The sequence below is a fragment of the Anser cygnoides genome, chromosome 4 (genome assembly GCF_040182565.1).
Source record: "Anser cygnoides isolate HZ-2024a breed goose chromosome 4, Taihu_goose_T2T_genome, whole genome shotgun sequence".
NCBI lineage: Eukaryota > Metazoa > Chordata > Aves > Anseriformes > Anatidae > Anser > Anser cygnoides.
The window spans coordinates 53,130,196-53,157,651 of NC_089876.1; the positions used below are offsets into that span (position 1 = coordinate 53,130,196).

A 27,456-nucleotide genomic window follows, 5' to 3' on the forward strand; every position below is an offset into this window, starting at 1 on the left:
CAAGAAATAAAGGATCCAGAGACGATCAGCCATCAGCTTCTTTGGGGGGGGTGGGGGTCCATCTGTTCCCCAACGGTAAGTGCCAGCATTAAATGTGTGTAAAGATGCAAGAAAGAATAAGGTGCTTTAGCTGTTTTACTACAATAGGGGAGGGGAAAAAAGTGTGTGAGTGAATCATACAGCGCGTCTTCAGTAATAGTGGTCTCCAAACAGCACCTAGCAGTAAAATTTTCCTCATTTCTCATTTTCCAAAACGCGCTGCAAGAATGTATATATTTTAGCCACATTCCTGAGTACCTGTGCAATTCTAGAAAGCTTTCCAAATGGCTTCAGTATTGGTTTTTCTGCAGATCTTCTTTGTTTTGAATCATGTAGAACAGAGTGGCTTTAACTTGCAGAGTAACCCATTTTTTTAAGTGCAAGAGCTGAACCTGGGCAGTGAAGGTTTTCCCTCGCAGACGATACCTATAAAGCTAAAGTTCAGGGAGGATGGGGGAGTGAAAAGGGATGAGATGCTTCCTAAGACTGTTTATCTTTAGCAACCAAAAATAGACTGGTTTTAAATGATCGGCATTCATTCAGAGGTCATCCCCCCCTGCCCCCTGTAACCCCTCCTACCCCTCTTACCTTCCCCCTCCCTCCCCCCCAACCTTAGGGGCCAAGCAGATCTGTTTTAAAAAACAAAAAGATCGGAGGGCCTTCTGTTTTACTGCATGCAAGTGAAAGCTAACGTACAGTGAAAGAGTCGATGTGCTTGGATAAATGACTATCTTAGAGAGGACAAGAGTTGCAAAAAGAAACTTGGTTGTCTTCCAATAAGCAAAGTGATTTAGCTGGTCTTGCTTTATTTAAAAGCTGACTGCTGTCAGAAGACTGCTGTCTTCTAAGTTTGCTAGCAGAATAAATTGCTTTGTAACAAAGATCTTTTTTTTTCCCCTCTCCCTATCTTGTCTTTCAGAGAAGTTTTATAAAAATCAGCAGAGCAGCAGGTTAATCCAAATGCCCTGCTCTCAGAAATGGCACCTAGCTGTCAAAAGAAATTCACTGTAGGGACCCATTTGTTTTAAAGCTAGTGATAAGCACTGCTATCAGCGTGCTGTTATGTCTTGCTACATGGCTTATCTTTAAGTGATAAAAAAGAAACCCTTGAAATCCAAACGTTCAAATATGTAGTAATTGTAGGGAAGGAGTGAAGACCAGGTCATTGAACATATTTATGTACTTGTTGGGGAAAGGTTACTAGGACAATAGACCTGAAAAGAGGAAAGCTTTCCTTTCTCATCTCTTAACTCTGGCCCAATTAACTACTTCAAGTAGTTATTTAAGTGTTTTATGTGGACTGGCATGCAGCATCTTTCCTCTACTGCCTTATTTTCTGCTGGTTTGTCAGAGATTTGTGAAGGTGAATCTAGTCTCATGAAAAATATGCTGAATGTTCAAATGGGTGGTTGTGCAAAGTATAGCAGGCACTGTCAATAACCTGTTTGTTCTGAGGTCTGCAATTTTTGTTTTTTTCTAGTTCAGAAACATATAACCAAAACTCACCCTTTCTGACCTTCACCATTCATTTGGAAGAACAGTCTGCTTGGTGTGCTAATTGGTAATAAAATAAATAAATAAATAAATTCTTTTACTTTGGAAAAATTGCAAAATGGTGCTCAGCAGCATAGTTTGCAATGTGTTAGGATGTTGGTGATATTTAGTGCACGTTTTGTTTGCAATGGACTAAGGCACTTCTTTCTATGGCAGTTCCTGACTCTATTTATGGCAAGTTATTCACTGAACTGGAATTGCACACTAGAACTAGCAGAGATTCTTTTTCGGATCTAAAAATGGAATGGTGTTTTCCAGAGTTGGGCTCCCCCCTGCCGATGGCACTATGTCAGGTTTCCTTAGAAGTTGCTTTCAGTTTCACAATTTACATGGGTGCTATAATGACTTCTTTTTTTTTTTTTCTTGATTGATGTGGTGGAAAAATCTGACATCTTTATGCTGTTTTTCCTGCTTTGATATGTTAAATCATATTTTCTACTGACTGTGAGGTTTGGCACTGAGTGAGTTCAGAGATGGGCCTTAACCAAAACCCCTGGATTCCAACATCCCTGAAGTAGGAGAAGGTTAATATCTGGATCCAAACGTCTTGGCTCTGGCCTGTTCCTGTTTTAAATGCACATCACTTTGGCTACATGTTTAAATTGTTTTTGAGGTGATTAAGACCGAAAGAAATCTTTCAGGCTGCAGACAGATTTTAAAGAGTAAGTGACATAAGAATCTTACAGTTAGTTAAGTGAAGCTTGCTTATTTGCTGCTTAAATTTGACTTTTAGGAGCCCCCAGGGAATTACATTCCCCTTCCTCTCCTATAACTGCAGAAGTAAGTCATGTTTTGGAACTCCTTTTGAGATGTCCTGAGAAAGGTAAGGTGCTTAGTGCCTACAGTTCCTGCTTACTCCAGTGGAGCAGTGGAGGAGGCTAGCAGCATTTATCCAGGTGATACAAGTACTTCACAGGTGTTGGTTGATCCTGAGCGATCAGCCTACAAGCTTTTAATGAAGGGCCACATAAATTCTTATTTGTGCCAAAAAAATGCAGCCGCCCATGGTAAGCAGTGCTGTAGTGCTTCATAAAGGGATGTGCAAATTGTTACTGAAATCATGGTGGTTCTGCTTTTTTAATTGATCGACTTCTCCGAGTCTGGCCAGCTTAATGAATTCAATAGCTCTCTGTGAATACAATTACACACGGATCTGCCAGCTGCTTGTGGTGTCTCTGCTTCAGCAAAAAAAAAAAAAAAAAAAGCTGTTCTTTGGCTGTGTTGGCTCACTGTGGTTTGTGGCACACAGCACTGAATTATTAGGCAGTAGTTGCATTTTTTTCTTTTTCCCTTGAATGATTGAACTGTGATGTCACTTTTTGTCTTGGCTTTACCCTTTTTTTTTAAGCCTTTTTTTCTCTTTCCCTGCAGACTATTCTCTTAACACTAGGGAAGTGGGAAATGTCCCAACGTCCATTGCAGAGCAACTCTGTCTACCCCAGCACATTCCAGGGCCACCGAATCATTTGTGGTGAGAGTGATTCAGATCTGGTTAAGATGATTTAAAAGGGAGGTTATGGGCATACTGCAGTTGTGCATTTAAGAACATACAGAGAGTTTTTTACTGCCTGATTGAGACCACATGGCTCCAACTTAAACTTTTTTTTTTTACATGGAAATTGTTGGCTGGATATTCTCAAACGATTTATTTTTTTTTAATTGCCTGGAGGCTGAGTTGGGATCATGGCATTTAATGGTAAGGTCAGGGTTAAAACACATAGTTGTTAATGTTCCTTTGACTAAAAGGAGAGATGGCCTCTTTGAATATTTTGCATGGAATACAAACATTCCTCTCTCTTACATGACAGCAAATGTATCCCAGGAATTCTTTTGGATGTTATAGGGGAACTGGTGGCCTGATTTTAGAGTGAGAGAGGGAGAGGGACAGATATGAGGGAAGGTCTCCCTGTCATAAATCACACTAAATACGTTCCATTCCAAATAAATTCTGCAACGTAAGAAAAGTAAAAACAAAGGACAATGACCTTTTTGATTGTACACAGTTTAATTGCTTGCTTCCAAAACCAACACTTTGGGCTGCCCTGAAGAAGAGTGAGAAGTCTATATATTTAAACACTTAAATGTAAATTAAAATTAATATAATTTAATTAATATAATTTATAATTCATACATGATATGTATAAAACACTAGAGATAAATTATTGTAAGCCTGATGTTCAAGAGAAGGTGGTTTTGTTGTGGCTAAGGATGACCTGAATTTACTGAAAGGTCTACTTAACTTCTGAGATGGAATCAATACTGCTTCTAAAATCCGTTCTTTGTCCTCAAGGTTCTGCTCATCCTGAACTTGAATACCAGCTCATTTTGTATAGTTCGCTACTGTACCAGTCTTGCTTAAATTCTTAAAAAAAAAAAAAAAATTAAATAAACAAAGACTTTTTCTATGTCTTAACTCCAAATTTACCATTCTGATGACGTGGGTATCATAAGGAAAATTCTGACATACCTAATTTCTCTAAGTGGTATCTGTTGTAATTATCTAAAATATAACATATCCCTAATCTGGAGGATGAAAGTGTAGTAATCTATATTGTAAGCACTTTATAATACTATTTTCTTTTTATGCATATTGTTTATTCTGAAATATTCTTAAGCCAGTCTTGTTCATCCCTCAATACTGTCGTTGTCCTTTCTTCTCCCTTATATCCTTTCTCCCATAAACTGTTGTACAGCACTTGACAGAAGGCTTTCATTGTCCATGGAGGCCCGTGGACAGAATGCTGTTGCCTTCGAAGCCCCTACGTTGAATGATCTCTGCCCTTGAGGCACTGCTAAGTTCCACCACATCTGGCTGCTGTACTCTACCAACGGAGCCACTGCTCTCCTGAGTCTCCCCTGCATCTTTCCTGTCAGTGTGGCTGTTGCACATTGGATGTGCCACTGTTAGGATGTGACTTTTAGAGGGTGCATTTTTAGATACAAATGGGAAAACAAATCCACGGAGTTTCAAATTAAAAAAAAATAGATTAAAAGTTCTAACATTGAAAAATTCTCTGGTTGGAAGATGAAGCAAATATGAAGAACAATTCTTACAGTAGTGCTGTAAGAGTTTTCTAGGAATTGTATGTAAGTATTATTCTGTAACAGCAAATACAATAAACAATAACTTTTTTACTGTCTTTACTTTCTGGGGTAGTGAATTTAGCTGGACGAAACTGGGCAAAAAATGAGAATAATAACTCATACAGCTGTGTACATCCTTTTGAGATAGTTTCTTGCCTAAATTTATTTCTCTCTCTAATTTACAGGACGCATTAACTTATTTCTTAACTGCTTTTTTTAAATAAATAAAAAAAGATAAAAACTAAAACAAGCAAAAACCCTTTACCCAGTGTTCACAAACCACTGTGTAGTTAATTTCTGCCTCACATAAACTGCAATTTAAGTGTTTAAAACTTACTTGCAGTTTTTTTTGTATACTTGAATTGTGCAATGCAGATGGGAAAGCTATTAGTATTTTTGAATAATGGTTGTGACAATTAATCAGAGGCCAAAATGTATACTACAGCACCCTGAAATCTCTATCCCTTATGTCTTATTGTGTTCTGTCATTGTTCAGTTTTACTGTATTAACATTCATGAAATACTTAAAACCAACCTGAATTGTTTTCAGACAGTACAATATTAATTGTAGTATGGATAAAAAAATACAACCCCCCAGTTTTCTACCAGGGGGAGGAGGAAAGGAAGCACGGCCCTTACGGTGCCTGGTCTTAAACAGGGCATCTTCTGCCTGAAGCCTTTGACAAATTCGAGGTACATCTGTGCTTCACAAGTACAGTGAAGCGGAGGTGGTAAGTCTCTGCTGCATGGTATAGCCGGGTGTTTTCATACAAAGGCTGAATTATTCAGTTCTTTGGGACATCTCTAAAGCCAGCTTTGATAGGGCTGTTAAGGGCATATGGGTATTAATCTGTACCTAGACTGACATTTGTCATTCTTGCCAAACTTAATGACCACTTATATATGGCTTTCCTGATTGTAATGCTGGCACCATCTGCGTTGCACAGCTCATATTTAAAACAGATCCCCTCTCTCTGGTCAGTTTTTTAAACAGTGGAGAGGGGCAGGATGGAAAAGGGCTGGAAACAAGGATCGAGGAATTCTAGGATTTCTGTGGGCCACAGAAATCATATATATAAATTCTAGTCAATACAGAAATGAGTATACCTTAAAGCAGAATTGAGCACTGACCCTTGACCTGTTGGCTTCCTATGGAATTTTCAATTTTCCAGTGAAAACTGCTTTTGATAACGTTTCATGTTTCTGTTTTCACAATGATTATGAAAAATGCACATGGTACGCTTTGAGACATGGCTGGCTTTGAGACACGTGTTGGCAGGTGGGACGAATCTTGGACGAGATGAACGTTTGGAGCCAGTAGGCACTGGCCATAGCTACACAGATGGTGACACAAGCACGTGGCACTGGTACGTGTGTGCTTCTGGACCGTGCCATTTTGGCAGCTGGCAGCCATGGATATAAGTTTGTTTGAAAAGGCTGGAACCAAAGTGCTAGGTGAGAGCCCTGCTGTGTCTTGCAGCTAGTGAGAGCATGTAAAGTGCTTTAACTCAATACTCAGTAGATGCTAAATATCATTAATATGAGTTAATCACTGCTAATTAGGGGATGAATGTAGGTGGTGAATGTAGCCCTACCCCAAAGAGTCTTTGAGTTTTGAAGTGCACAGTAATGCAGGGGTTAACCCTGATGACAGGTATCTGTCTGCATAAGCCAAGTAAGCCTGTCACATTTTGCCTGGGCTATGTAATTTCGGTAAAATGATGCTGTGTGTAAGGAAGGATGCTGAGGAAATGGTGGCATAGGTTTTGCTGCCTTGGGAGAACTGAAGCTCCAAAGACAGTCGGTTTTCCTTCCCCACCCTTTCCTTCCTCTGATCTGCTCTTTCAGCTGGACCCTTTCATTTGGCGCACGCTGTATTTGTCCTAGAACATCACAGATGTTATCTGGGAATCCGACGTTTTGAATCCTACTTTAGCTCTTGTAATGGGTGACTTTTTGCCATGTCTGTTGTTGTACCTACCTCTGAGATAGAATAGGAGGAAATTGCATATCCAAGGAAAGTACGGTTGTGAAGATGACTGCTGCTACATAGAGACCAAGCCTTCTTTTCACCAGGAACTGGGAAAAATGTCTTTCATAATAATATATTATGAATCAGAACAGGTCTAATTACTATTGCTGGTGTATTGTTGTGCTAGTTAATGGTGGAAATTGAATTCAGAAAGCTTCTAGTTTCAGTCCACACCAGCAGGGTTAGAAATTAGTTATGATGTTACAAATGTGGGTTTGCAGTGTCTAAACTTCCCTGACTCTTCTAGATACTGATCTGTTATTGAGAGAAAGTTAATTTCTAGGTTATTTACTGTAATACTATGATTATATAAGTGACTTTAGCTCTGGCTTTAATAGTTTCTTTTCTCAATTTCTCTTTAAACAGTTTTCTCAAAAATTTCCGTCTGTCCTTATATGAAGAAAGTAGTCAATGCCATTACAAATATATGCAATATAGCAGGATTTATCTGTGTAGGTGAAGGAGACCAGCGTGTTTGGGAAAGACTGCATCCATAAGTTGAGAACAAAATTTGACAAAAATGTTAACCATTTAAAAATAGTGCAAATTAGCTGTATTATTGCTGGGCCTTGACTAGTTAGTTCCTGTTGGCTCCTGGGTTAGTAAGCAAATATGAAAAATAAAGGAAAAAGTTGAAAATAAATAAAACTTTAAAAAACACTGTATAGAAAGATAAATATCTTAAATTAAAATTGAAACAAAGAACCAAAGTGTAAATAGTTGCTAGTTAATTTTTTGCATACACCAAGGCATTAGGATTTTTTTTCTGAGATGTTGTTTGTATACATTGTTAGGCGCCTCACACAAACCCACAAAAAACACATTTTGGTTTTCCTGATAGTCTCAAGGGCACTTGAATGAGGACTTTGATTTAAGCTCAGGAGATGGAAATTGTGGCGATCGTTAACAGAAATTGTTACATAGAGCTTTAAGTCACACACCAGCAAGTTCAGCCAAACCATCTGTTCTAATTGTATGATTGCTGCTTTTGTGATCTGTAAATACATGAAACAGATTCAGTCATGCTTTGGCTGCATAGCTACAGTCAAGAGATGGGTAAATAGATCAGTGTTACCTCTTCTGTCTGTATTCATTAGTGTATAACATTCTGTATAAACTATCATCAACATCCCTGCAACAGTCCGTGAATACAGATCATCATAATCTCAAATGCTTCAGTGACAGAAGTCTCCTCCCTTGGCAGCCTGAGACGTGCTGCTACTGTTGAAAATCACAGCCAAAGGAGTGCTGAGGTGCTTTTTCTCTGCAGCCGGGGTTGCTCTGCAGGACAATGCCCATCTCTGCAGCCTGAGCCTCACTGAGTCAATTTGACTGCTGTCAGGCTTAATGCAAGGCACTGACAAAACCGCTGACAGCTTTCTGTCTTTGATCTCAGCTTCTACATTACTGCCCTGACCTGCATGAATTAAGTATTTTATCTTCTAATCAACAGAGTTGTATTCACAGGCTCTGGCTTGGAAGTTACACAGAAAAAGAGAGATGATGGTAGGAACAGCACCCATGGAAGAACGAAACAGTTTTGTATTGGACATGTAGGGTCTCACTTTGTATCTGGTATAGTTTAGCTAATGTTGCAGATGTGAATTAAAGGGCCTAGCTATTCAGCTCCAATAAAGTAGATAAATGTCTTTTGTAGGGATCATTTAGTTGTGCCTATGAAAAGCACAGGGACTGCAATACACGTAATAGTTGGTATGATAATTTTCTACGCTTCATAACTCCAGCAAGATGTCTGCCAGTTCTGAAGGAAAGCCTGCAAGCTCCACAGTTGTCACTTCTGTGTTTTCAGTATGAATTACACTATGTACACTGGATAAAGGTTTCTTTTTGCTTACTGTCGATCTGCAAATCGATAAGATTTCCTTATGCAGTGGTTTTGTTGTCATTCTTGTTGCATTTTTTTTCTCCTGTGAACTCCTGGATGTCTGTGTTGCCAGCTATGAATTCAGCACTAACTCACCACAATTGTAGTAAATGTGATGTACCTTATGTATAGAATTTAAACTGTGCAAATGCAATTTTCTCCTCATAACTTTCCATCTTTTTCTTTGCTCTTTAACTCTTTATAGTCCTTCCCTCAAAGTCCAAAATATTATTCCATTGGAAGGTTATTATACCTAGCAGTTCTGTAAGAGGTTCCCTTACACATATGGTAAAATAATTATAGTATTCTAGTTCAAAATCTTTTTCTGGTCTAAGAAGTATACAAAGAGCAGCATTTCAGTTCTAGACAATATGCATTCCATTTCAGCTAGACAGGCAATTGTGTTAATCCTACAAGCCTCAACAGTTCTTGGGGTCTAAAAAATGTTTGGCATTTTACATGTGATTATTCAGTATTTATTTTTTCTATCCCACTGTAACTGTCTTCACTGCTTCTAGTTTTCTTTCTTTTCTTCCCTTCTGAGATCATGTTAATCTCCCATCAGGTACTAGAAGTGGTAACTTGATGTAAGCCTAGGTGTACGTAAGCCAAGAGAAGCTATCTGCCATTTGTGTGAATGTAGCTGCAGTTATTTGGTGTGTACACTAAAGGCTTATGTGTGTAACTGCCTTCAGCATTAAGGGAAGTCAGTCATATCAAGCCCTTCCTCAACAACAGGCAAACAGACTCCTAAGAATGAAGCTCCAATATTTAATAATTTCCAAGCGTTGCCATGCAGTGCTGTATAATAATTTACATCAGCCTGTTCATTCCAATCTGATCAATTATTTAAAAGGTTGAATAATAATTTTATGGCTTTACAGTACATCTGGTAATGCAAGGTCAGAATTTATTCTTATTCTAGAGACTTAGTCAGCACCTGGAAGGTGGTCTTAAAGTTAAGGCAGTGGGAGCTAGGTTCTGACCTGGCTCTTGCATATCACGGGTGACCATGGACAAAGTGCTTAACCTCTGTTTCTCAGTAATAAAACATATCTAATTACCTCATGCTCCATTACTGTTGCAGTGCTCAAAGTCCTGTTGGCAGAGCTTTTCTTTAGAGGAACATTTTATTGGGCAGCCTCAGGAAGAAAGAGCATTCATTGCACAACTGCCAACATGCATAGGTGAGAGGGAACCATTGCTCTGAACCATCAGATCCCATCTAGACTGCTGTTAACAGGTGGTCCAGTGCTCATACGCGGTAAGATAGGTGCCACATGCTAGACACTCTGGGAAATTGTGGTGAATGAATGGTCTTAGTGAAAATACACGAGGGTATGTCTGACCTAACACAATAGCAAAATCGGGTGAGGGGAGGGAAGGGTGGAATAAAATGAGGCATAGTATGCTGTTGTCGTTGGCTTTTCCAGCACACTCAGAGGCTGAGAATAGACTGCTATGGAAGTAGGATGTTATCTCTAATGCCACATGCTCATGTGTTTCTTCTGATGAACTGAACTGTAACTCTGTTCTGACATGCTTCCTCCACCTTTAGCTCTTCATACAGGGCTGGTTCCATTTGAAGACTGCATTTTAAAATGTATGAGAGATCTTACTATAACTTCCTTTAAACAAATGTTTGAGGAAGTTCAACAGAAAACAAAACTGGCAGAGCTTTCTGGATTATCCTTGGAACCCATTTTGGAGAGAAAAATTGTATGTGTGTATTTCCTGCATTGTTGCAAGTAGTAGTGTGGCAAAGGGTTCCTTTAGCCAGAGGGTGAAAAATATGGAGCAGCATCTCTACTTTGGAAATCTTATATTCTGATTTTTTGGAAAGAGATGATAATTTTTCATGAAACAAAACAGCAAGTAAATCAATTTCTGCTGGCACTACTACAGACACCAGCTGAAGGGGGCTGCTTGACATACTGACAAATGAATTAGTGGAACAATCTGAAATGCAGATAATGTCTACCACTCTTTGACTTCAGGGTAAGATATTCCAGGCCCAAGAAGGAAATTGTAGAAAAACGTTCACTTTAATTACCTGTCAGAAAGAAAGAAATTATTGCTCAGTATCTGGAATTCCATGCCCTAAAACTATAGGGATTCCTTATACATTAACTAGTTAAATGCAAATGCTGTGTGTTTCACGTGCTGGGTATTTTCTATTGTTCAGTGATGAATTCTGTATAGATTATTTCACAGTTCTGTGGTAATCCTCTAAGAGTATAAAACTCTAAAAGTGTGGAAAATTAAGGGTTATAAGTGATAATCATTTAAACCTAGAATATATTTTTTAAAAAAAATGTAAGCATCTACAATATTATTGGGGCAGAACTGCACAGTCAGCTATTGTCAGACTTCAGGAGTGCAGTTACTCATTCTTGACATTTATAAACCATTCCATCTTTGTGCTTTGATACATGGAAGCAGCTTCCGTGTTTATTGGGGTTGGAAGCATGCTATTGCCTATATTGCAGTAAAGATAAAAACGTATAAAAATATGTAACTTTTTCAAAGAAAAAAAAATGTTGGGAGAAATATGAAACCTAAAAAGAAAAAAATAGAAAGTTGTGTAAAGTGTTAAGAAATTAAAAGAATGTCCATTTTCATCCATATGTGCACTGCTTGTTTTAATTTGTAATTGTACTTTGTTTAATTCTTCATCTCACTGCTTATAGAACCTACAGATTTTAGCCTAAAATATGCTGAAATCCAGGTATATATACAACAAAGCTACTGTATGAACATTCCTTTTCTGTATCTCCTGCCCTGCTTTTTGGCTTTTGTTTTATTTTTATTAACACATTATGGAGAATTGCATTTGTAGATAGGTCAGAATGCCAAAGAATTTTCCTCTTTAATGCATTTTAAACAATTTTACAAATGAAAGACCCAGCTTACAATCCATTTTTTAATTTTTAATTTTTTGATTTAACTCGGAAACCCAGAGAGTTTGCAGATGGTTTTATTGATGTATTTATGAAAAAAGCAATTGCTTTCCAGATCTTTTTCCAAATCTAAGTATGTCGTGTAATTTGGTGGCTAAGAACAAATGGGAATGTGCAACTGTTCAGTTACATTGCAGTATCTCATAGTTAATGAAAATGAGAAAACATATATATGTTCTTAAACATTAATCTTAAAGATTTTTCGGTCTTGACCTTTAACAGCTTGGCCTCTTGAAGTTGAAGGTATTTTGCTGTGAGGCAGTATTGTCTTTTTTTCTGAAGTAAGTTTATTTCAATGACACCATGTAACAAAGCCTTGAAAAAATTATGTGTTCTCAAGCACAACCATCCAAGTTGTTGAGCAAGTGTTTTCATTACTGTAGTTGTGGTGTAGTTGCACAGAGCTGTAGTTGTGGTGGAGCTACAGCTTAAGAGTTCTTTTGACTCTTCAAATGAGCAAGGTGCCCTACTCTGACTTCTGATGAGGAGTGCAGTTCTTTTCCCTTTGACTCTTTCAACTTATCCTTCCTCAGCTTAGCTAACTTCTGAGACAGCTGAACTATTTCTTAAGTTCATGTGAAGATGCTCTAGCCATCTCTTCACAGACAGCACTTCATCTCAAAAGCCACTTCAGGAGAGTTTTAGGAATTCCAAAATCATGGTTTTGTTCTGAAATCCCTGTCTTCGATGTAATAATTGCATACTTTGAAAGCAGGTCCACCAGCAATGATGCCCATTTTCAATAGGACTTATATCTCAGATGTATAGTTGAGTTGTCAGGAACTCATTCTCAGTAAAATCGAAGATTATATAATACATCTTCCCATAGACTTGAAGCTTCCAAAACCAAAATAATGTTTCAGAAAATAGTAAAGTGTCAAGGAACTGTCTAACATAAAATGATGTATGGAAATTTTTACATTAAATATTGTTATTCATTCTACAGTAAGGTAGAACTGAAGGAAATTACTGTTATAAAGAATCTCATTAAATTAACCTACAGTAAAGTACCACTTATATGATGAGTGAACAGTTTTCCAAAATGTCCACCTTATAGATAAATGCAAGAAAACCTTAGTACCTTAAACTGTCTATAAATTATTCTTGGTTTTAATATCCGCAAGGTTGTTGTCTTCCTTTTCAAGCACTTTTTCATGCATTCTATTTATCTATATGAACACACAAAAATTGAGTTTATATGGGCATGAATTCACTAGTTATAGAAGCTACTCAATGAAATGAGAAGGATTTGTTATTTTTAAATAACTATCTGCATGGGTGGTAAATAATCAACATGCTTGTAGTAAAAGGTCTGCTGTTTGCTTTACATAATTGGTAACTAAAGTGCACAGCATTTTCTCTCTTCCTTGATCTGATGATTAACCACATCTAGAAGGAGCTGAATTATTTATCCACACATATTTGTCAGTTAAATTGCTGCTTCTGAAATGAACATATCATTAACTTGTGCTCAAATACAGAAAAGAAAGTTCTGTATAAGGTTTCTGAACTGTGAAATCTATGGTTTATACCTACACGTGGCCTAGACTTTTGTTTTGAAAGAAACATGCAGCAAGATCAAGAGTAGTAAGCTACTTTGTGTTTTGGTGATGGGCAAAAATAAGGAAAAAAGATAAATCTTTTGGGGCAAAGGGCAAAGATAAAATATGATGTGAGGGAAGATTTAAACTTTGGACTTCAGGAACGGAATAGGAGTAATTCAGCATACAGTTCAGCATTCTGTTATTTTCTACATGAAGGCTGACTGCAGTATACACTATATTTTTTAGAAGAAGTTGCTGTATAAACATAAGATATTTGTTAATTCTGGTTAGAGAAGAAAACCTAAAGGCTTTTTCTTCAATATTGACTGTTTTTGTTTTGTTGTTTTTTGTTTTCTTTTTGGCCTGTGAAAGATTATCTCCTTGCAACTTTATTTATTCAATTAGAACAGCATAGATACCTTTGTTCTGCATGATGAAGCAGGATTACCTGAAATATGATCTCTCATTTGGATACTACTGGATGCATTTGTGAAATACCATTTGCCCTGGCACCAGAATACCGTGGATGACACGCGTCGCTTCCCTTGATTCTTTGCATTATGTCATAAACGTATTTACGAAGCTTTGAAGCCAGTTCAACAAGGAAGTTGTTAGATAGTTTTCATTGGTTTCTGTTAAACATTTAAATATTTTCCTTATAATCATAGAGTTTAAAATGAAATTTAAAAAAAAAAAAGTCTACATACCCATTTTTTTAAAAAAAAGTTCTTCCTGCAAGGAGTAGCCAGTAGTGAACAGAACATTACCATAACCTCTTGCACAGCCTCCTATAGTTGAAAAGTTTATTAATCACAAATAAATAGCTTTGGATTACATGTCCAAATAAAGCTATTTTCATTATGGTATATTATCTCTGGCTTCTATAAAGAAAAAAATAGTATTAAACTGGTTCATGATAGACAAGGAATGTAACTCAGTTTTGTTTTTTAAATCTCCCTGGTTTTTCCTTTACATTCAGTTATTCCATTACTGTATTGTATCATGCATATCTTCTAGGTTTTTATAAGAATGCAGGTTTAATACAGAGACATTCAATCTATCATCATGAAATTTTACTGAGTTAGAATAGTTTTGTATCTTTAACTCTTTCTTCTTTGTAGTTTTCTGTAGTAGAGTCAAATTATTATAAATATAACAAAAAATAGGTTTATCTTTTTAAATTACTGTTTATGGTTCTCCAACACCAAGGCCCCATCTTTAAGACTTTCAGTAAGAAAATAAATGTATGAATCTAAGTAGGACTGCTGTAAGAATTCCTTTAAAAATTAAAAAAGGAGTAAAAATATGGATTGGTATTTCCAGACAATTTTGTCCTGAACCTTAAATTCAGTGCAGAATTACCAAGAGATGTAGTCATACTTCCAAATACCTTCACTCAAATAATTTATATTAATATATTCACAATTGTTTTGACTAGGGTGCTCCATTACAAATAACTTGTAACAAAAAGGCATAAAAATACCGTATTACCAATAGTTCAAAAAAAAAAAAAAAAAAGCTGTGTGTAAATAACAAGCATCTGAAATAATCTGTTTACTGGACTCTAAATCTTATGGCAAATATGATTTTAAAAAATTATTATAATGATTCTTTAAGTAGTGATGTTTTACAGTCAGGAATTATTGGACTGTTTAACTTGAATGGAGACTTTACAAAATGGAAGTTACATGGGATAGAGATGGGAACGCTGACTCTGCCAGTTCTGGAATGTTAACGTATTTCAGTTTAACTTCTCTTGCTGGACATACTTAACACCACTAAGGATAAAATTACTTTTTAATTTACAACTTATCTCTCTCCACTTTTTGTAGTGGTCAGAGTTCACTATTATAATTCTTCCCTAAGGCTATATCTTAAAGTTTCACTTCAGCTGCCATTTTAAATTAACTTTTGAGAGTGTGCAGAAAAGAAAACCTCTCTATTCCTCAGTGACTCTCCAAAAACACAAGTTCCAGCAGGATTATGCATTAGAGAGAACCCTGAACTGTTTTTCTTAAGGCCCTGGTGCTCACTCAGTCAGTGTACTGTTCAGCTCTGTTTATATTTTGTTCACAGTCATTAAAATCCCAGACACACGTGCTTGTATGTATTTCCATACATGGAGGTTGTGAGGGCATAAAGAAAAGAAGAGTGAAAACGAAAGACATATTGTGTGAATTGCTACCTGATGTTAGTGTGCATGAACTGCCTCTCACCTGGCAACTAAATGTTTTTTGCTGTCATCCCATAATGTAACCAATGGAAAAGCTAAATAGGGTTTGAGTTAGGAAAAGCAAGTCTCTTAACCATTGCTCCCCCACTACCAACATACCTCTGATTTGTTTCCTTGGAGAATTGACTTTCCAGTCTAGTGATTGTGTTTCAGTGCCTGCATTAAATACTTAATTGCTATCATATTAATGTACAGTAGATACAGCGTAGGTCAGAACTAAGCATAGCTGCAGAACAGGAAAGGCAGAGAGTAGTACGGTGAAAATGCAGACAGGAAGAGAAATGGAGGAAAGAGAATGAAGAAGAAAGAAGTAAAGATCAGAGAAATTCAGTGTAATTTGAAGTTTCCTAAATGTTAATGACTGGTACAGTAAATTCCAGTTACATAAAATGTATATTCCTTTTATTTGATCTTTTTGTCTTCTTCTGGCATCATTACAGTACTTACTGTTCTTTTTTTCAAGGGGGCAGTTCTCCAAGTTTGCACGAACACTAACACGGCCTACAGGATGCAAGCTCGAGTCCTTATTCTGTGATGTACACACATATGCAAAAATGTCTCTGTCTGTTTCGTTTCTGTCTGCACACTTTGTTGTAGGTTCTCAAAGGCATAAAAAATAGATCACGTTTGTACTGTGCTTACCGGAGCCTGTGATATATACATATCTTTAAACCGATGTCTTCTATACAGAGAATTCTCTTTTTTGCAAAGCATGGGCAGTGGATTTATTCCTGTGTTACTTCCAGTGTCTTTTGGTTTTGGTTTGGACTGGGGCTTTTTGGCTCTCCAGAAGCAATATTATCGTCTTCTCACACCTAGGTAGTAATCCTCCGATCCTCTCAAGGTTCAGTAGGCTGGAATAGACTGGACATGAGTTAATGCTGTCCCAGTTAGCATATGGCTGGAATTTTCCTGTAAGACTTGCTTAGCAGCTGTTTTTCTATATTTAGCTGTGAGTCCTTCAGGTTTCTTTGGCTCAGACTCCCTTTGATAGTGATTTGTTTCTTGCTTTGGTGATCCCTCTCCAGAAAGAGAAAATGCTTCAAATATTTGTCTTTGAACGCTTTTCAGTCTTAAGGAGCAGGAAATCTTCTTACCATGACTATTCCAAATGTGATCGCAGTAGGGCTGATGAGGCCTGTAGATAGCAATTTAGTGCTTTATATATAAGATGGAAAATTAAAATTTAGTCAGTGTTTTGGCAAAAAATACTTCATTTAGGTTTCTTAGCTAGCTCTTTTTTCTTTCATAAGCTCTGTTGAGCTGAACTGGCAACTAGCAAGTTCTTGCAAGGTATTTCAATTGAGTATTTTCTTGCTCACTTAATTTTGATATAATCTCCAAAAGCAACTCGCATTAATTAATCTTCTCCTTCCATCAACTTATAGATAAACAAGAAAAAAATTACAATTGGAGAAGGAAAGAGAATATAGCTAAACCTATTCCAGTATTCCTCATTTCAGCACATTCATGTTATGAATGTGAGTGGTTCTTTCTACCATGAGCAGTGCAGTCAAACGTCGGGCCTGCTTTCCAGTCCTCACACATCACATTAATGATGGCTGAGATAATTTTGTATGGCATGGCATAGTTAATGTGTTAGTCTAACATGTGGCAGGCAGCGTGTGACGTAGCAGGCCAGGGCTTGCTGTCGGTGGGATGCTGCTGGCATGCTGCAGTGAGGCTCAGTCCAACAAGTGCTGAGGAGCAGCGCCCGCTGCTTGAGTCTAGCTGCAGACATGCATGAAGTGAGGAAGCGTGTAGGACTTGCCCTCCGGAGAAAGCAGCTTGCTTGTTAAACATCACCTGACAAAAATGTGTACATGGGCTTTTTATTTTAGGGTTAAGTGCTTATCACAGCTTCTTCAACATTTTGTGAGGGTGGAATTTGGGAGAGAGTGGAAAGCCGCCCAAGTTACATGAAGCTAAGATGGGATCGATCTGAGAAAATAATTAAGCGCGGAGGAGAAGGTTTCCTTTGCAGGATGTTTCTGGGAAGGAAAGAAAAATAGAACCAATGGTTAAGTAGAGCCTCATATTACAGGCTCTTGTCTGTGATTGTCTAGGAATTGAATTAACCTCTCTCTTGTGCATATCGTTTAAACTGTAACTTAGGCAAGGCTTCCCGGAGGTTAGGCCTCTGAAGGTCTAGTAAGTAGAAATAGTAGCAGAGGTCCTCGCACTGGGAGAAGAAGGACTTGTGACGAGGAGAGGAAAGGACGGGGAGGAGGGGGGAGAGAAATGTTAATTTTGGCAGTTGAGCTGACAGAATAAATTGGTCTCCAAGCCCAACAGTTGTAAAAGTAGGCCAAAGGGGTCTGCTGAGTAAACAAATGGAAGTTTGTTAGTTCCTTCCAAAAATGATACTTTGTGTGCACTTTCTGGGCACAAGAGGCAGAAAAGGAACTTGCTGGGCTTTTAATTACAGAAGAGAATTACATATGGTTTTAATGCCACTATCAACATTTCTTTTATTTCTTTTTTAGCCTTCAGGAATGAAAGGCCTATTGTTTATAAACACAGAGGGCTTGCCCACAGTTCTGAGTCATTAAGGGGAATTGTCTTATGTGCAAATCTGTTAGGTTTCTTAACTCTGCATTCTGAAATAAACACGAATTTTCAAGTTTTACAGTCTAATGTTTTCAGAAGAGAGTTTTGTGAAAAGTTTTCTGTCAGTTCTGCATACTTTACTAGGAAGAAAAAAAAAAAAAGAGGCAATAAAAGTGAGGCAGCTCATTTCTCAAGGGTGCTCACTGACTGCTATTGCATGCTGTCATCCTGTAGCATTGCAAGCTTTTCCTAAATAGGTATGGGGCAGTTCTGTAACTCCTTGGGGTTACTTTGTTTAATTTGTTTTCAGGATGCAGGGAAAGTTTGAAAATGGCAGGAAGGCTGTTCCCTAACTATTTTCCTTTAGTGACTCACTGATCTACCAGCCCTCACAAAAATGCAAGGCAGCCCTTTTAAAAAAAAAGAGCCACCCAATGCTAAAAAGAGATGTCTACTTCTCATACTTGCTGGGCTGCTGGGGATATGGGTAAAGCAGGGAGCAGCCTATGAGAACAGGAGTAGCTGATGTGAGAGAATCAAACAGAAAAAGATGGGAGCTGGTACCTTTATGGCAGCAGCGCAGGCTGAGAACAGGGACTAGCTCTCCAGGCAGCATCCGTTGGCAAACACTTTATTATTCCAACATAAACAATGTAGGCTGTGCTTTTATGTAGCAGTAAATCACCCTAGATAAGTATTTTTTTGCCTGTACCTGAAACCAGCATTTTTGCTGGAGTATACCCTTTTTTGATAGGGGAGCATGTGTTATATATATATAAAAATCCAGGCCTAGAAAACCAGCTTATGCCTAGAAAACCAGCTTATGCTCCTGCTCTGAGGCAGGATTAAATCTGTTTAAAGTTTAGCAAGATGGAATCTGTACCATGTGATTATATTAGGTTGACTGGACATGATAGACAAAAATCAAACATCCTCTGTGGAGAATCAGTGAGTATTAGAACGAAAGAAGAAGCAAGTTAAATTGAAATGGATTAGACTGCAGTCAAAGCAGGCCAGTACATGGGATATGGAGAAAGCATTCATTCTACCTGAACAGGACAGGGAATAGTTTTAATTTGTAGGTGTGTACAATTCACTTACACTCAGAAATGTCTCACTGCCTCTTTAAGAAATTTGATGCCAGCAAGTTATTTCCTTGCAAATGCCATTAAAGACTTCAAAGCACCATGTGCTGCTTTCAATAGCAATTTAGGTTTTTGCAGCAGTGTAGTGTCTTCTTGTGTGATGAGCCTGAACCAATCTTTTATGTTCTTTTTTTTTTCCTTTGTCTTTCTAAATGTGTGTGGGCTACAGATGGTTCTGTGAAGGAAAAGAACTCCAGAATTCTCCTGACATTCAAATCCATTCTGGAAGTGGAGGACTTCATTCACTAATTATAGCAGAAGCCTTTGAAGACGATACTGGACGCTATACTTGTCTCGCTTCAAATCCCCTTGGTTCAGATAGTACATCAGCTGAAATATTCATTGAAGGTAAGAGGTGAAATAAAAAGATACTCAACACATACATGAAAAGATAACAAAGCTGAAGTTTACTTCTGGTGATGGTTCTGCATGTTAAGATTGCATTTGCTTTAGTGGTATTTGTACGGTGTTTCCCAGCCTTCCTTTAATGCAATACATTTTGAACACCACATCATATTAATTCAGATATGTCAATGGATGTTCCAAGCGTTAGTGGGTAGATTACTGTTTATTTGGTGTAAAAGGAAAATTAAAAATGGAAAAGTAGGAACAAGCACAGCTTTTACTATAAGGTAGCTTTTAAGTAGCCTCTGTAAATAAGAGATTTGACTAGTTCTACCGATAATGATTTTCAGGATAACAGTAATTCCTTTGTCAGTTCTGAACTTCCTCCAAATGCAATTAAATGTGACAGTCCCAAATGAGTCCTCCTCAGTCATGGGTGAGTGTACTGTAATTCTTCATATTCAGCACACTGTCTTTAAGTCAGATTATAAATCGGTCATACCGGTTTTGTCCAGAATCAAATGCTAGTAGTTGTCAAAATCTTTCCTGACTTCAAAATTAGTCATAATGCAAGATTTCTTTTTTTTCTGAAAAAAGTTAGTCTCAGCCACAAATAAAATTCTTAAATTTTTTTTGTATGTGAATAATTGTATTATGTCATGATTATATCAACTGAAATCTGACTTTTATTTCAGTTGATGTATCTTCAAATATTTTGGTATTGGTAATGTCTATTCTTTTACAAGTTTTGTAACTACTTAAAATTCATTAAGTAATTAATCGAAAAGGTAAACAAATTAATGTAACAAATAAGTGTAACAAATCTGAATGATACTATCACAAATTGATTAAATAGCTTTTGATTAATAAAGCAATATTTTTTTTTCTCTATAACTGAGCTGAAAGTGACAAAAGTGAATTATTTATAGGGATTCCTTCCTTTTGTTCTCTTATGCTCAGAACTGTGTTCTTGGGATAATAATAGCAAAATTCCCAAGACTTTTTCAGAATTGTATGGATTCTAGTAAGATATTTTCTTCAAAGAGGGAAGGTTGATTTCAGAAATACTCAGATATACTAGCGGCACTACTTCTAGAAGCAGCACTATAAACAGGATAGCTAGGAAGAGAGATACACCGAATAAAAAATCATTTTTTGAGATCTGGCTGTTTTACTATGTGGAAGGACTGTCTTGAAGATTTAATAGATTTAACTTTGAAAGAGAGAATTAATTGTGCAAGCTGTTAGGCTCCTCCCCTATGATCTTTAAGGAAAGCAGATTGTCATTCAAACAATGTTTTGTATGTTAATAATCTTGATGACTTTGGTGCCTCACATCTTCATCTGTACAGCAACCCTAACCACACAAGACTTGTTTATCCCTTGCTTATGAGAAATACTTTCACATAGATTCACCTTGCTCACTTGACATTGCTTCTCTTTTCTTACCTTTTCTGTGGTACTTATTGCTTTGATTTTTGTAGCCTAAACTTTGTAAATAAATGGGGTACTTGAGTCCCTGAGTTCAAGCTCTGTTTCACTGTAAGTCATTTTATGCTATGCTACACTGTGCTATGCTATGCCAGCTATGCTGTGCTATGCATATTGTATATGATTTGTATTACAAATATAGCTATGCATATTTATGCACAAATCCTTCGAGGAATGATATGTACTGCATAAATGTCTAGAATAAATATTGCTTGAAGTCCCAGTTGTTACTAGAAAAATTAAGACAATGGGCACAAATGGTTTCTTATCTTTTCTTCGAGTGAGTTCAAGATATTTCCAAACACATACATTATATCAAGACTTCCACTGGCAGGGAACACCAGTATGTAAATGTTATGTATAGATCAATGTAAATAGTCTGAACTGTGGAAATAGTGGATAGCAAGTTTAGTCTGGAAATGTCTTGCTATACTGAGTAGTCTTAATTAAGGTTGAAGATTTATTATCTGTATATAAGCCATATGTTTTCCTAAGCTTAAAGTTTTACATTCAAGTAAATAAAATTGTACATTTCCAGTAGAGTAGTTTTTTCATCATATTTTTTTTTGATTTCAAGGAATACAGCTAAAAGCCTAAGGAAAATGGTTTGCAATTGACATGGACATTATTTCTGTAACTGTCTGAAGTACATAGTTACAATGTTTTATCAGATAAAAACTGCATTAATTTATTACAGAGAATTCTCAACACTATATTTCAAGGTCTTTACTTATGGTGCATAGTACAAGTCACTTGAAGTGAAATGCACAGTTTTTCCTTTGGAATATAAACATCAAAGATATCAGTAAAAGATTATTGAATATATTTTCTTTTCCAGGTGCCAGTTCCACAGATTCAGAGAGTGAAAGTTTAGTTTTCAAATCAAAATCTGGAGCTATGCCACAGTAAGTGTGCAAAGTAGAACCAGTGCTGTTCAAATTTTCTTAATGAGGGTCACTGGAAAATCTTTGGTAGTTTTACATCTGAATAAGCATCTGGGGTGTATTTGTGTATGCCTTGTCTTTTCTCATCTCGTGTGATATAAAAGTGCAGTATTATGACTGTAGACTTTATTAATGTGCTTATTCTCTCTGGGAAGTCTACCCTTACCGACAACTCATGTAGATAATCAACTTTTCATATTTAGAAGTAACTTTCTGTTAATCAAACCTTTGTTTGGAACCACCTAGCCATGTGCCTCCAGAAAAATATGCAGAGGTATAGAATCGAAGAAACAAAATATATTTTAGTTTTTATCTTATAAGAGTACTTTTTTACTATGAAAGCATAAATTAGCCAAAGATTGTGTTCTACTCAAGCTTTCTCCAGTGCTGATCTTTTCATTGATAATGAGATATATAATTGCCTTATAGTCAAAATAAAAATGTAAGATGGTTACACGGATATGAGTATGTAATCAGCACCAGTTTGAATAAAAGTATTGAAGATGCAGAAAATACAAGTTGGCTTAGTGGTTACTAAGTAACATATTCTGATTTCATATTTATAAAGTTGTCTGTTGTTGTTTGTTTGTTTTCTGCAGGGCCCAAAAGAAAACCACTTCTGTTTCTTTGACAATAGGACCTTCTTCACCAAAGTCTGGAGTCACCACAGCTGTAATTCAACCTATCTCTGTGCCCAGTCAGCAGGTATTTTAGACACTTTTCTTTTTTTTTAATTAGAAGTATTTTAAATTTTATTTCAAAATTTGTAAGTCCTGGAAAACTCTGTCAATTCAATGAATTATACCATTGAACTATAAACTTATGTTATTCTCTTAAGAATGATGATTTTTAAAAGTTAGATAGTTGTCTTGTGAATGTGGCATAAAAGTAAATATACATATGGATTGTTATGCAGCATGTATCACCACAGCATGTGAGCAGCTGACATCTGGTGACGATGAAAATTACAGAGGATATCACTTAGTAGTGACTCATTTAAATTGCAAAAGAATGTTACTTGATTATTAAATTAAATACTACTATCATTTCTCTGTGCCTTTTAGAGAAAAATTTGGAAAATCCATGTTCTTTAGTTTATGGTACATTTTAATGATACTGTGGATGACCTAGAGGTTTACATGTAAATCATTAAATGCAAATAAAATTAAAATCACTGTTAGACTGCACATGTTAAAATTACTTTCTGTTTCTTTGATTAATCTAGATAAGGTTTTAGGTATCCTGATTTATTTATTACAACATCAGTTGAGGGATGTAATAACAGAAGATGCAAAAACATTTTGGTGCAAAGGACTTATTTGAATGATATTAAGAAGAATCAAACACACAAAATACTTCAAGGTGAAGACACTTGGGTACAAAGTTCTCATTAGAAATATAGAAACATATTGATATCAGAAATACAACAGAGAGAAATAGTGATGTCATTCAAGTGTGCTATAATGAGAACACCATAATAAGACTGTGCATTTGAGAATTTTTTATTATTGCATAGGTATATGCAGGTCATATTATTCAAAGCATCATTCTTTGTATTCTTACAGTATTGTTGCATTTCTTTGCAGGTCCAAAGCCCTACTTCATACCTGCACCGTCTGGATGGATCTAAGCCTGTCAATTCTGCACCTATATTTACAAAGGTATGCTTTATCCGTCATGATTTTTATATCATACTCATATAGTCCAGAAGGAAATATCAAAAAGGTGTATTCTAAAACAGGAGTCTTTGCTCATGTTAAATTTTTGTACAGTTTTCACTAGGTGGGTCCTTTTCAGTATTAATGACTCCCTAAGAAATACATTTCTGCTGCCACAATGAAGTTTGTATGCCTCTACCCTGTTAATATCACTAGAAGAATTACATGAATATTCTGTATGGGTATGCCTTAGGCCCATGACTGTTCTCCATTGAGAAATCTTTGTAAAGTCAAACAAGGTAGTCACCAATTGCACATCATAATCATGATAAAGCGTCATTCACAATAATTAATTCACTGACAGAACAAATAATGCAGACAATTACTTTTCTTTGTTTTAGGAAAAAAAAATCCACCCAGTTATGTTAATTAAAAATAAATAAATCAGGTATTTTTCATTGGGGTATCTTGTAAAATATAAAGCGTGGATTAGCTGAATGGGATTTTTTTACTCAGTAATTCTTAAGTAATTATTTAAGTCAATATTTATCTTCACATTCATCCCAAATCAAACTTTAGAATTAGGAATTGGGTAGGAAAACATAGCAGCAAAAAGATCAGCTTATTTCCCTGATCTCTAAGATGCAACTTTAATTGAAAACACGCTTTTAATTGTGCCCTTAAACCATCCTTTCCACAGCAGGAACTATTTGTTAAAGTTGAAATTAAAAAAAAAAAATAGATTCTCTGATTATTACTTCAGAAAAACAATTTGACTGAAAGTTAATATGGAACAGCAATTATTTTGCCTAAAATAAATATAAGCCCTGTTCCAAACAGTCCATCTTGGATCCATCATATCCCCTTCTCATGGCAGGAAAGATCTGATTCTATTCCTTGGAATTCTGCACACATAACTGCAGTTATCTCAAGAGAGTGAATAACGGAGGTGCAAGAAATTAGAGAATGTGGTTGCTGCAAGGTCGGCAGGCGGCAACATCTTAGTAAGAGTAGGAAATCGGAGAAGCCTAGCCTGCACTCAGAAACTACCAAAACCCCACTCTTGCCTCCCAATCCTCAGCTCTCTTGTCTCTGAAATCCAGTATTAACTGGTTTAATCCAGTAGGGATATATCAAACCAAAATCTCTTTTCTTACAGAAGGAAAAAACATATGTAAACAACAAAAAATACACTCATCCAGCTTCCTGACACAAATTTCTTTCTATATAAACTTCAGGGAACAACTCAAAAAATTTAGTTGTCCACATTACAAAATTCTTATGAATTTGATTAAATAGAGATCTATGAATAGTAACTAGCAATAATTCTGAGGTTAGACCAAAGTTCAAATTGGAACTGGAAAGGGAGTAAGACAGACTGCTTTATAATGTTCAGATAGATAACAAAGGCAAAAATAGTGACTGTCTCCTGTCAACTCTGTTACTTAAAGTAGTGCTTCTCCTTTCTCATTGTGATCTTCACTATAGGTCTGCATTTTCCTTCATATGTATGTAAGAATTTATTACAGCCATAATGTTTCTTCAGAAGGTGCACATACACACGGTAATATATCCTAATCATATTTGTGTCATTTGATTTTGTTTGGATGGTTATAAATGGCTCAGGAGAAAAGCAACTCTGTTCTAGAGGCTGACCTGAAAGCAGCAAAGCTGCTCTCTCAAGACCAAGTCAATCAATGTGTGCTTAGCTGCAGAATTTTCATTTCACTTTGTGGATGAAGAATGAAAGATGAGACCGTAACTGCCTGCTTCTTGTGGTCTGAGGAATTAAATACTTATGCACCTTCTCCATCTTTAGTCGTGTTAAGAATGTATTTGAAAATAACTTATTCAGTCATTCAGTCAAATGTAATCAGAGTGAAAGCAATGCTCATAGAACTACTGCAAAAATAAAATGAGAAAATAAAGTTGAAATACAAAGGGAAGAAAAGAAGATATTTTTTAATGTAAAATACTGCTGGTTCATTTGAATTGTGATTGTTTTATTTCAGGAGCTACAAAACTCCACAGCCTCTGAAGGACAGGTAGTGGTGTTGGAATGCAGGGTCAGAGGACCCCCTCCCATTCATGTTAAGTGGTTTCGACAGGGCATTGAAATTCAAGACTCTCCAGACTTCAGAATTCTCCAAAAAAGTAAGACAATAATCTGAGGGGGGCTACTTTTAATATGGGGCAGGTTGAGGGGGGTGGAATTATCATGAAATTAGTCTATCAGGACTGAGTTTTGGATAGAGTCCTCTCTTCCTCACATTCCAGTGATTGTAATGGTTAATGGCTAGTAGTAATAATTGAACTATTGCTACCAGCAAACCATTTAGTCTTACTTATTTTGTAATGTGTCTGCAAAGATTTTGTACTTGCCTACAAGATTTTAGTATATGTTCATCCAATATAATGTTGTTTATTAGTGTAATCTCTAACTCCATTTTTCTTGTTTGTTTCCCCTTCTTGTGATGTGATATGCAGAGCCACGATCTGCAACTGAACCTGGTAAGAATCATATGAAAAAATAATCTCTTGATTCACTAGCTCTTTGAGTTTGTATTCAAGACGTAAATAGAAAAATGTTTCTGCTGAGCACAGGTAATATGAAACCCCCTTAAAGACAATGTTTCTTTATCACACCTTCCATACTCTACACTGTGCTTTACATCAATTCCTTTATTGGTTAAACAGTAAATTCCATTTAGACCAGCAAGGAGAGCCCCACAGCCTAAACTTTGAAGCAAACTTTATTCTTAGAAAATGAGCAATTTGCATGCTACTGAGGAGGGAAAAAAAAATCCCACAAAATTCCATTACCCAAATTGTACTCAGAAGAATTTCATAACACCCAACCACTAAATGCTAGTTTTGCCAATCTAGCTTTACAGAAATGAGCTGTCTTAGATCCAAGCAAAATCTGACCCTCCAAAAGAAAGGCACGTTGATTTTTTCAAGCCTATTTGCAAGATAACTCCTACATTTCAGCAAAAAAAAAAAAGTGTTCTTCCAACTACAGGTTTTCTCTGGCTGCTGTTTGCCCTTATGTGCTGTCATAGTTTCTTTAATAATAAGTAGATGCTAAAAGGCTGAGAATGCTTGATCTTTGCATTAATGTTTCTAAGTCAGTCAACAGGTGGAAGGAAGGCAGTGGTATGGTCTGAGCCTGGCTTTAAGAGGGTGGCTGGTTGTGCTTGAATATGTTTGGATTTAGAAAGAGATTTTGTAATGGAAAAAGAAAGGTAAAACAGAAAAGTTCTCTGAGACCTGGGTATTCCCAGAGTGTCACCGAACTGAAGGACCTTTACAAAGTGGGCGTGGTCTGAACTTTGAGGAGCTGCATTGGCAGTCTTTGACTGCAGGGCTTAGCAGCAGAATAGTTTGTAAAGTAGCAGTGTGACTGTGAGATATGGACTAAGGAAAAGCAGTAAAGGGTTAATCCTAGAAGAAATGTTTTCTCTTAGTTTTCATGGAATGGAGAGAAGGTGGGGGGGGGGGGGAGGAGGAAATCTTCTGCCTTTCTTTCTCAGTTATTCACTAATTTTCTTACTGTTTCACAAAATTATTTCCCTGCAATACCTATTTTATTTGATGGCCATCATACATATATACAAACATGTATGCACATGCATGCTTTATCCTGAGTTAATAGTACAAATTGTGATGTGTAGTATCACCCCCACTGGTAACAGCTGATGCCCAGAATACATGTGTCTGAATCATTTGGTTTTATGGAGGCTTGAAATGTTAGCCATCTGAAGGACAAAGTGCTGGAAATTCAAATTAACTTCTAAAGAGGAATTAAAACACGTCTAAGTGTTAACAGACATAGACTGTTGGTAGCTTATAGTCATAGCCCAAACTTTAAGGCTAAAAACTGTAAGTTACAGTGCAAAACTGTTTTAGGAGAGTTCCAATATCATATCAAGCCTTTAGACATGAAAAGTAATAAGTACAATAGATATGTGTTACTATACGTTCAATTCTGT

The 27,456-nt window shown here is 36.6% G+C and overlaps 1 protein-coding gene across 8 annotated transcripts in view; it reads left to right on the top strand.

Annotated features, from left to right (window-relative positions):
- PALLD (palladin, cytoskeletal associated protein) overlaps positions 1 to 27,456 on the top strand; it is a 200,695-nt gene that overhangs the window by 46,751 nt on the left and 126,488 nt on the right. For 6 of the 8 annotated variants that reach the window (XM_066996743.1, XM_013175276.3, XM_066996745.1 and 3 more), the window contains 6 exons: positions 19,196 to 19,374; positions 21,701 to 21,767; positions 22,406 to 22,511; positions 23,393 to 23,467; positions 25,477 to 25,618; positions 25,952 to 25,975. In XM_066996743.1, the coding sequence (XP_066852844.1) occupies positions 19,196 to 19,374; positions 21,701 to 21,767; positions 22,406 to 22,511; positions 23,393 to 23,467; positions 25,477 to 25,618; positions 25,952 to 25,975 (593 nt within the window). Of the gene's footprint in view, positions 1 to 56; positions 76 to 2,964; positions 3,065 to 19,195; positions 19,375 to 21,700; positions 21,768 to 22,405; positions 22,512 to 23,392; positions 23,468 to 25,476; positions 25,619 to 25,951; positions 25,976 to 27,456 lie in introns of those variants that run through there. The other 2 variants (XM_066996748.1, XM_066996749.1) reach the window with 2 other exon arrangements.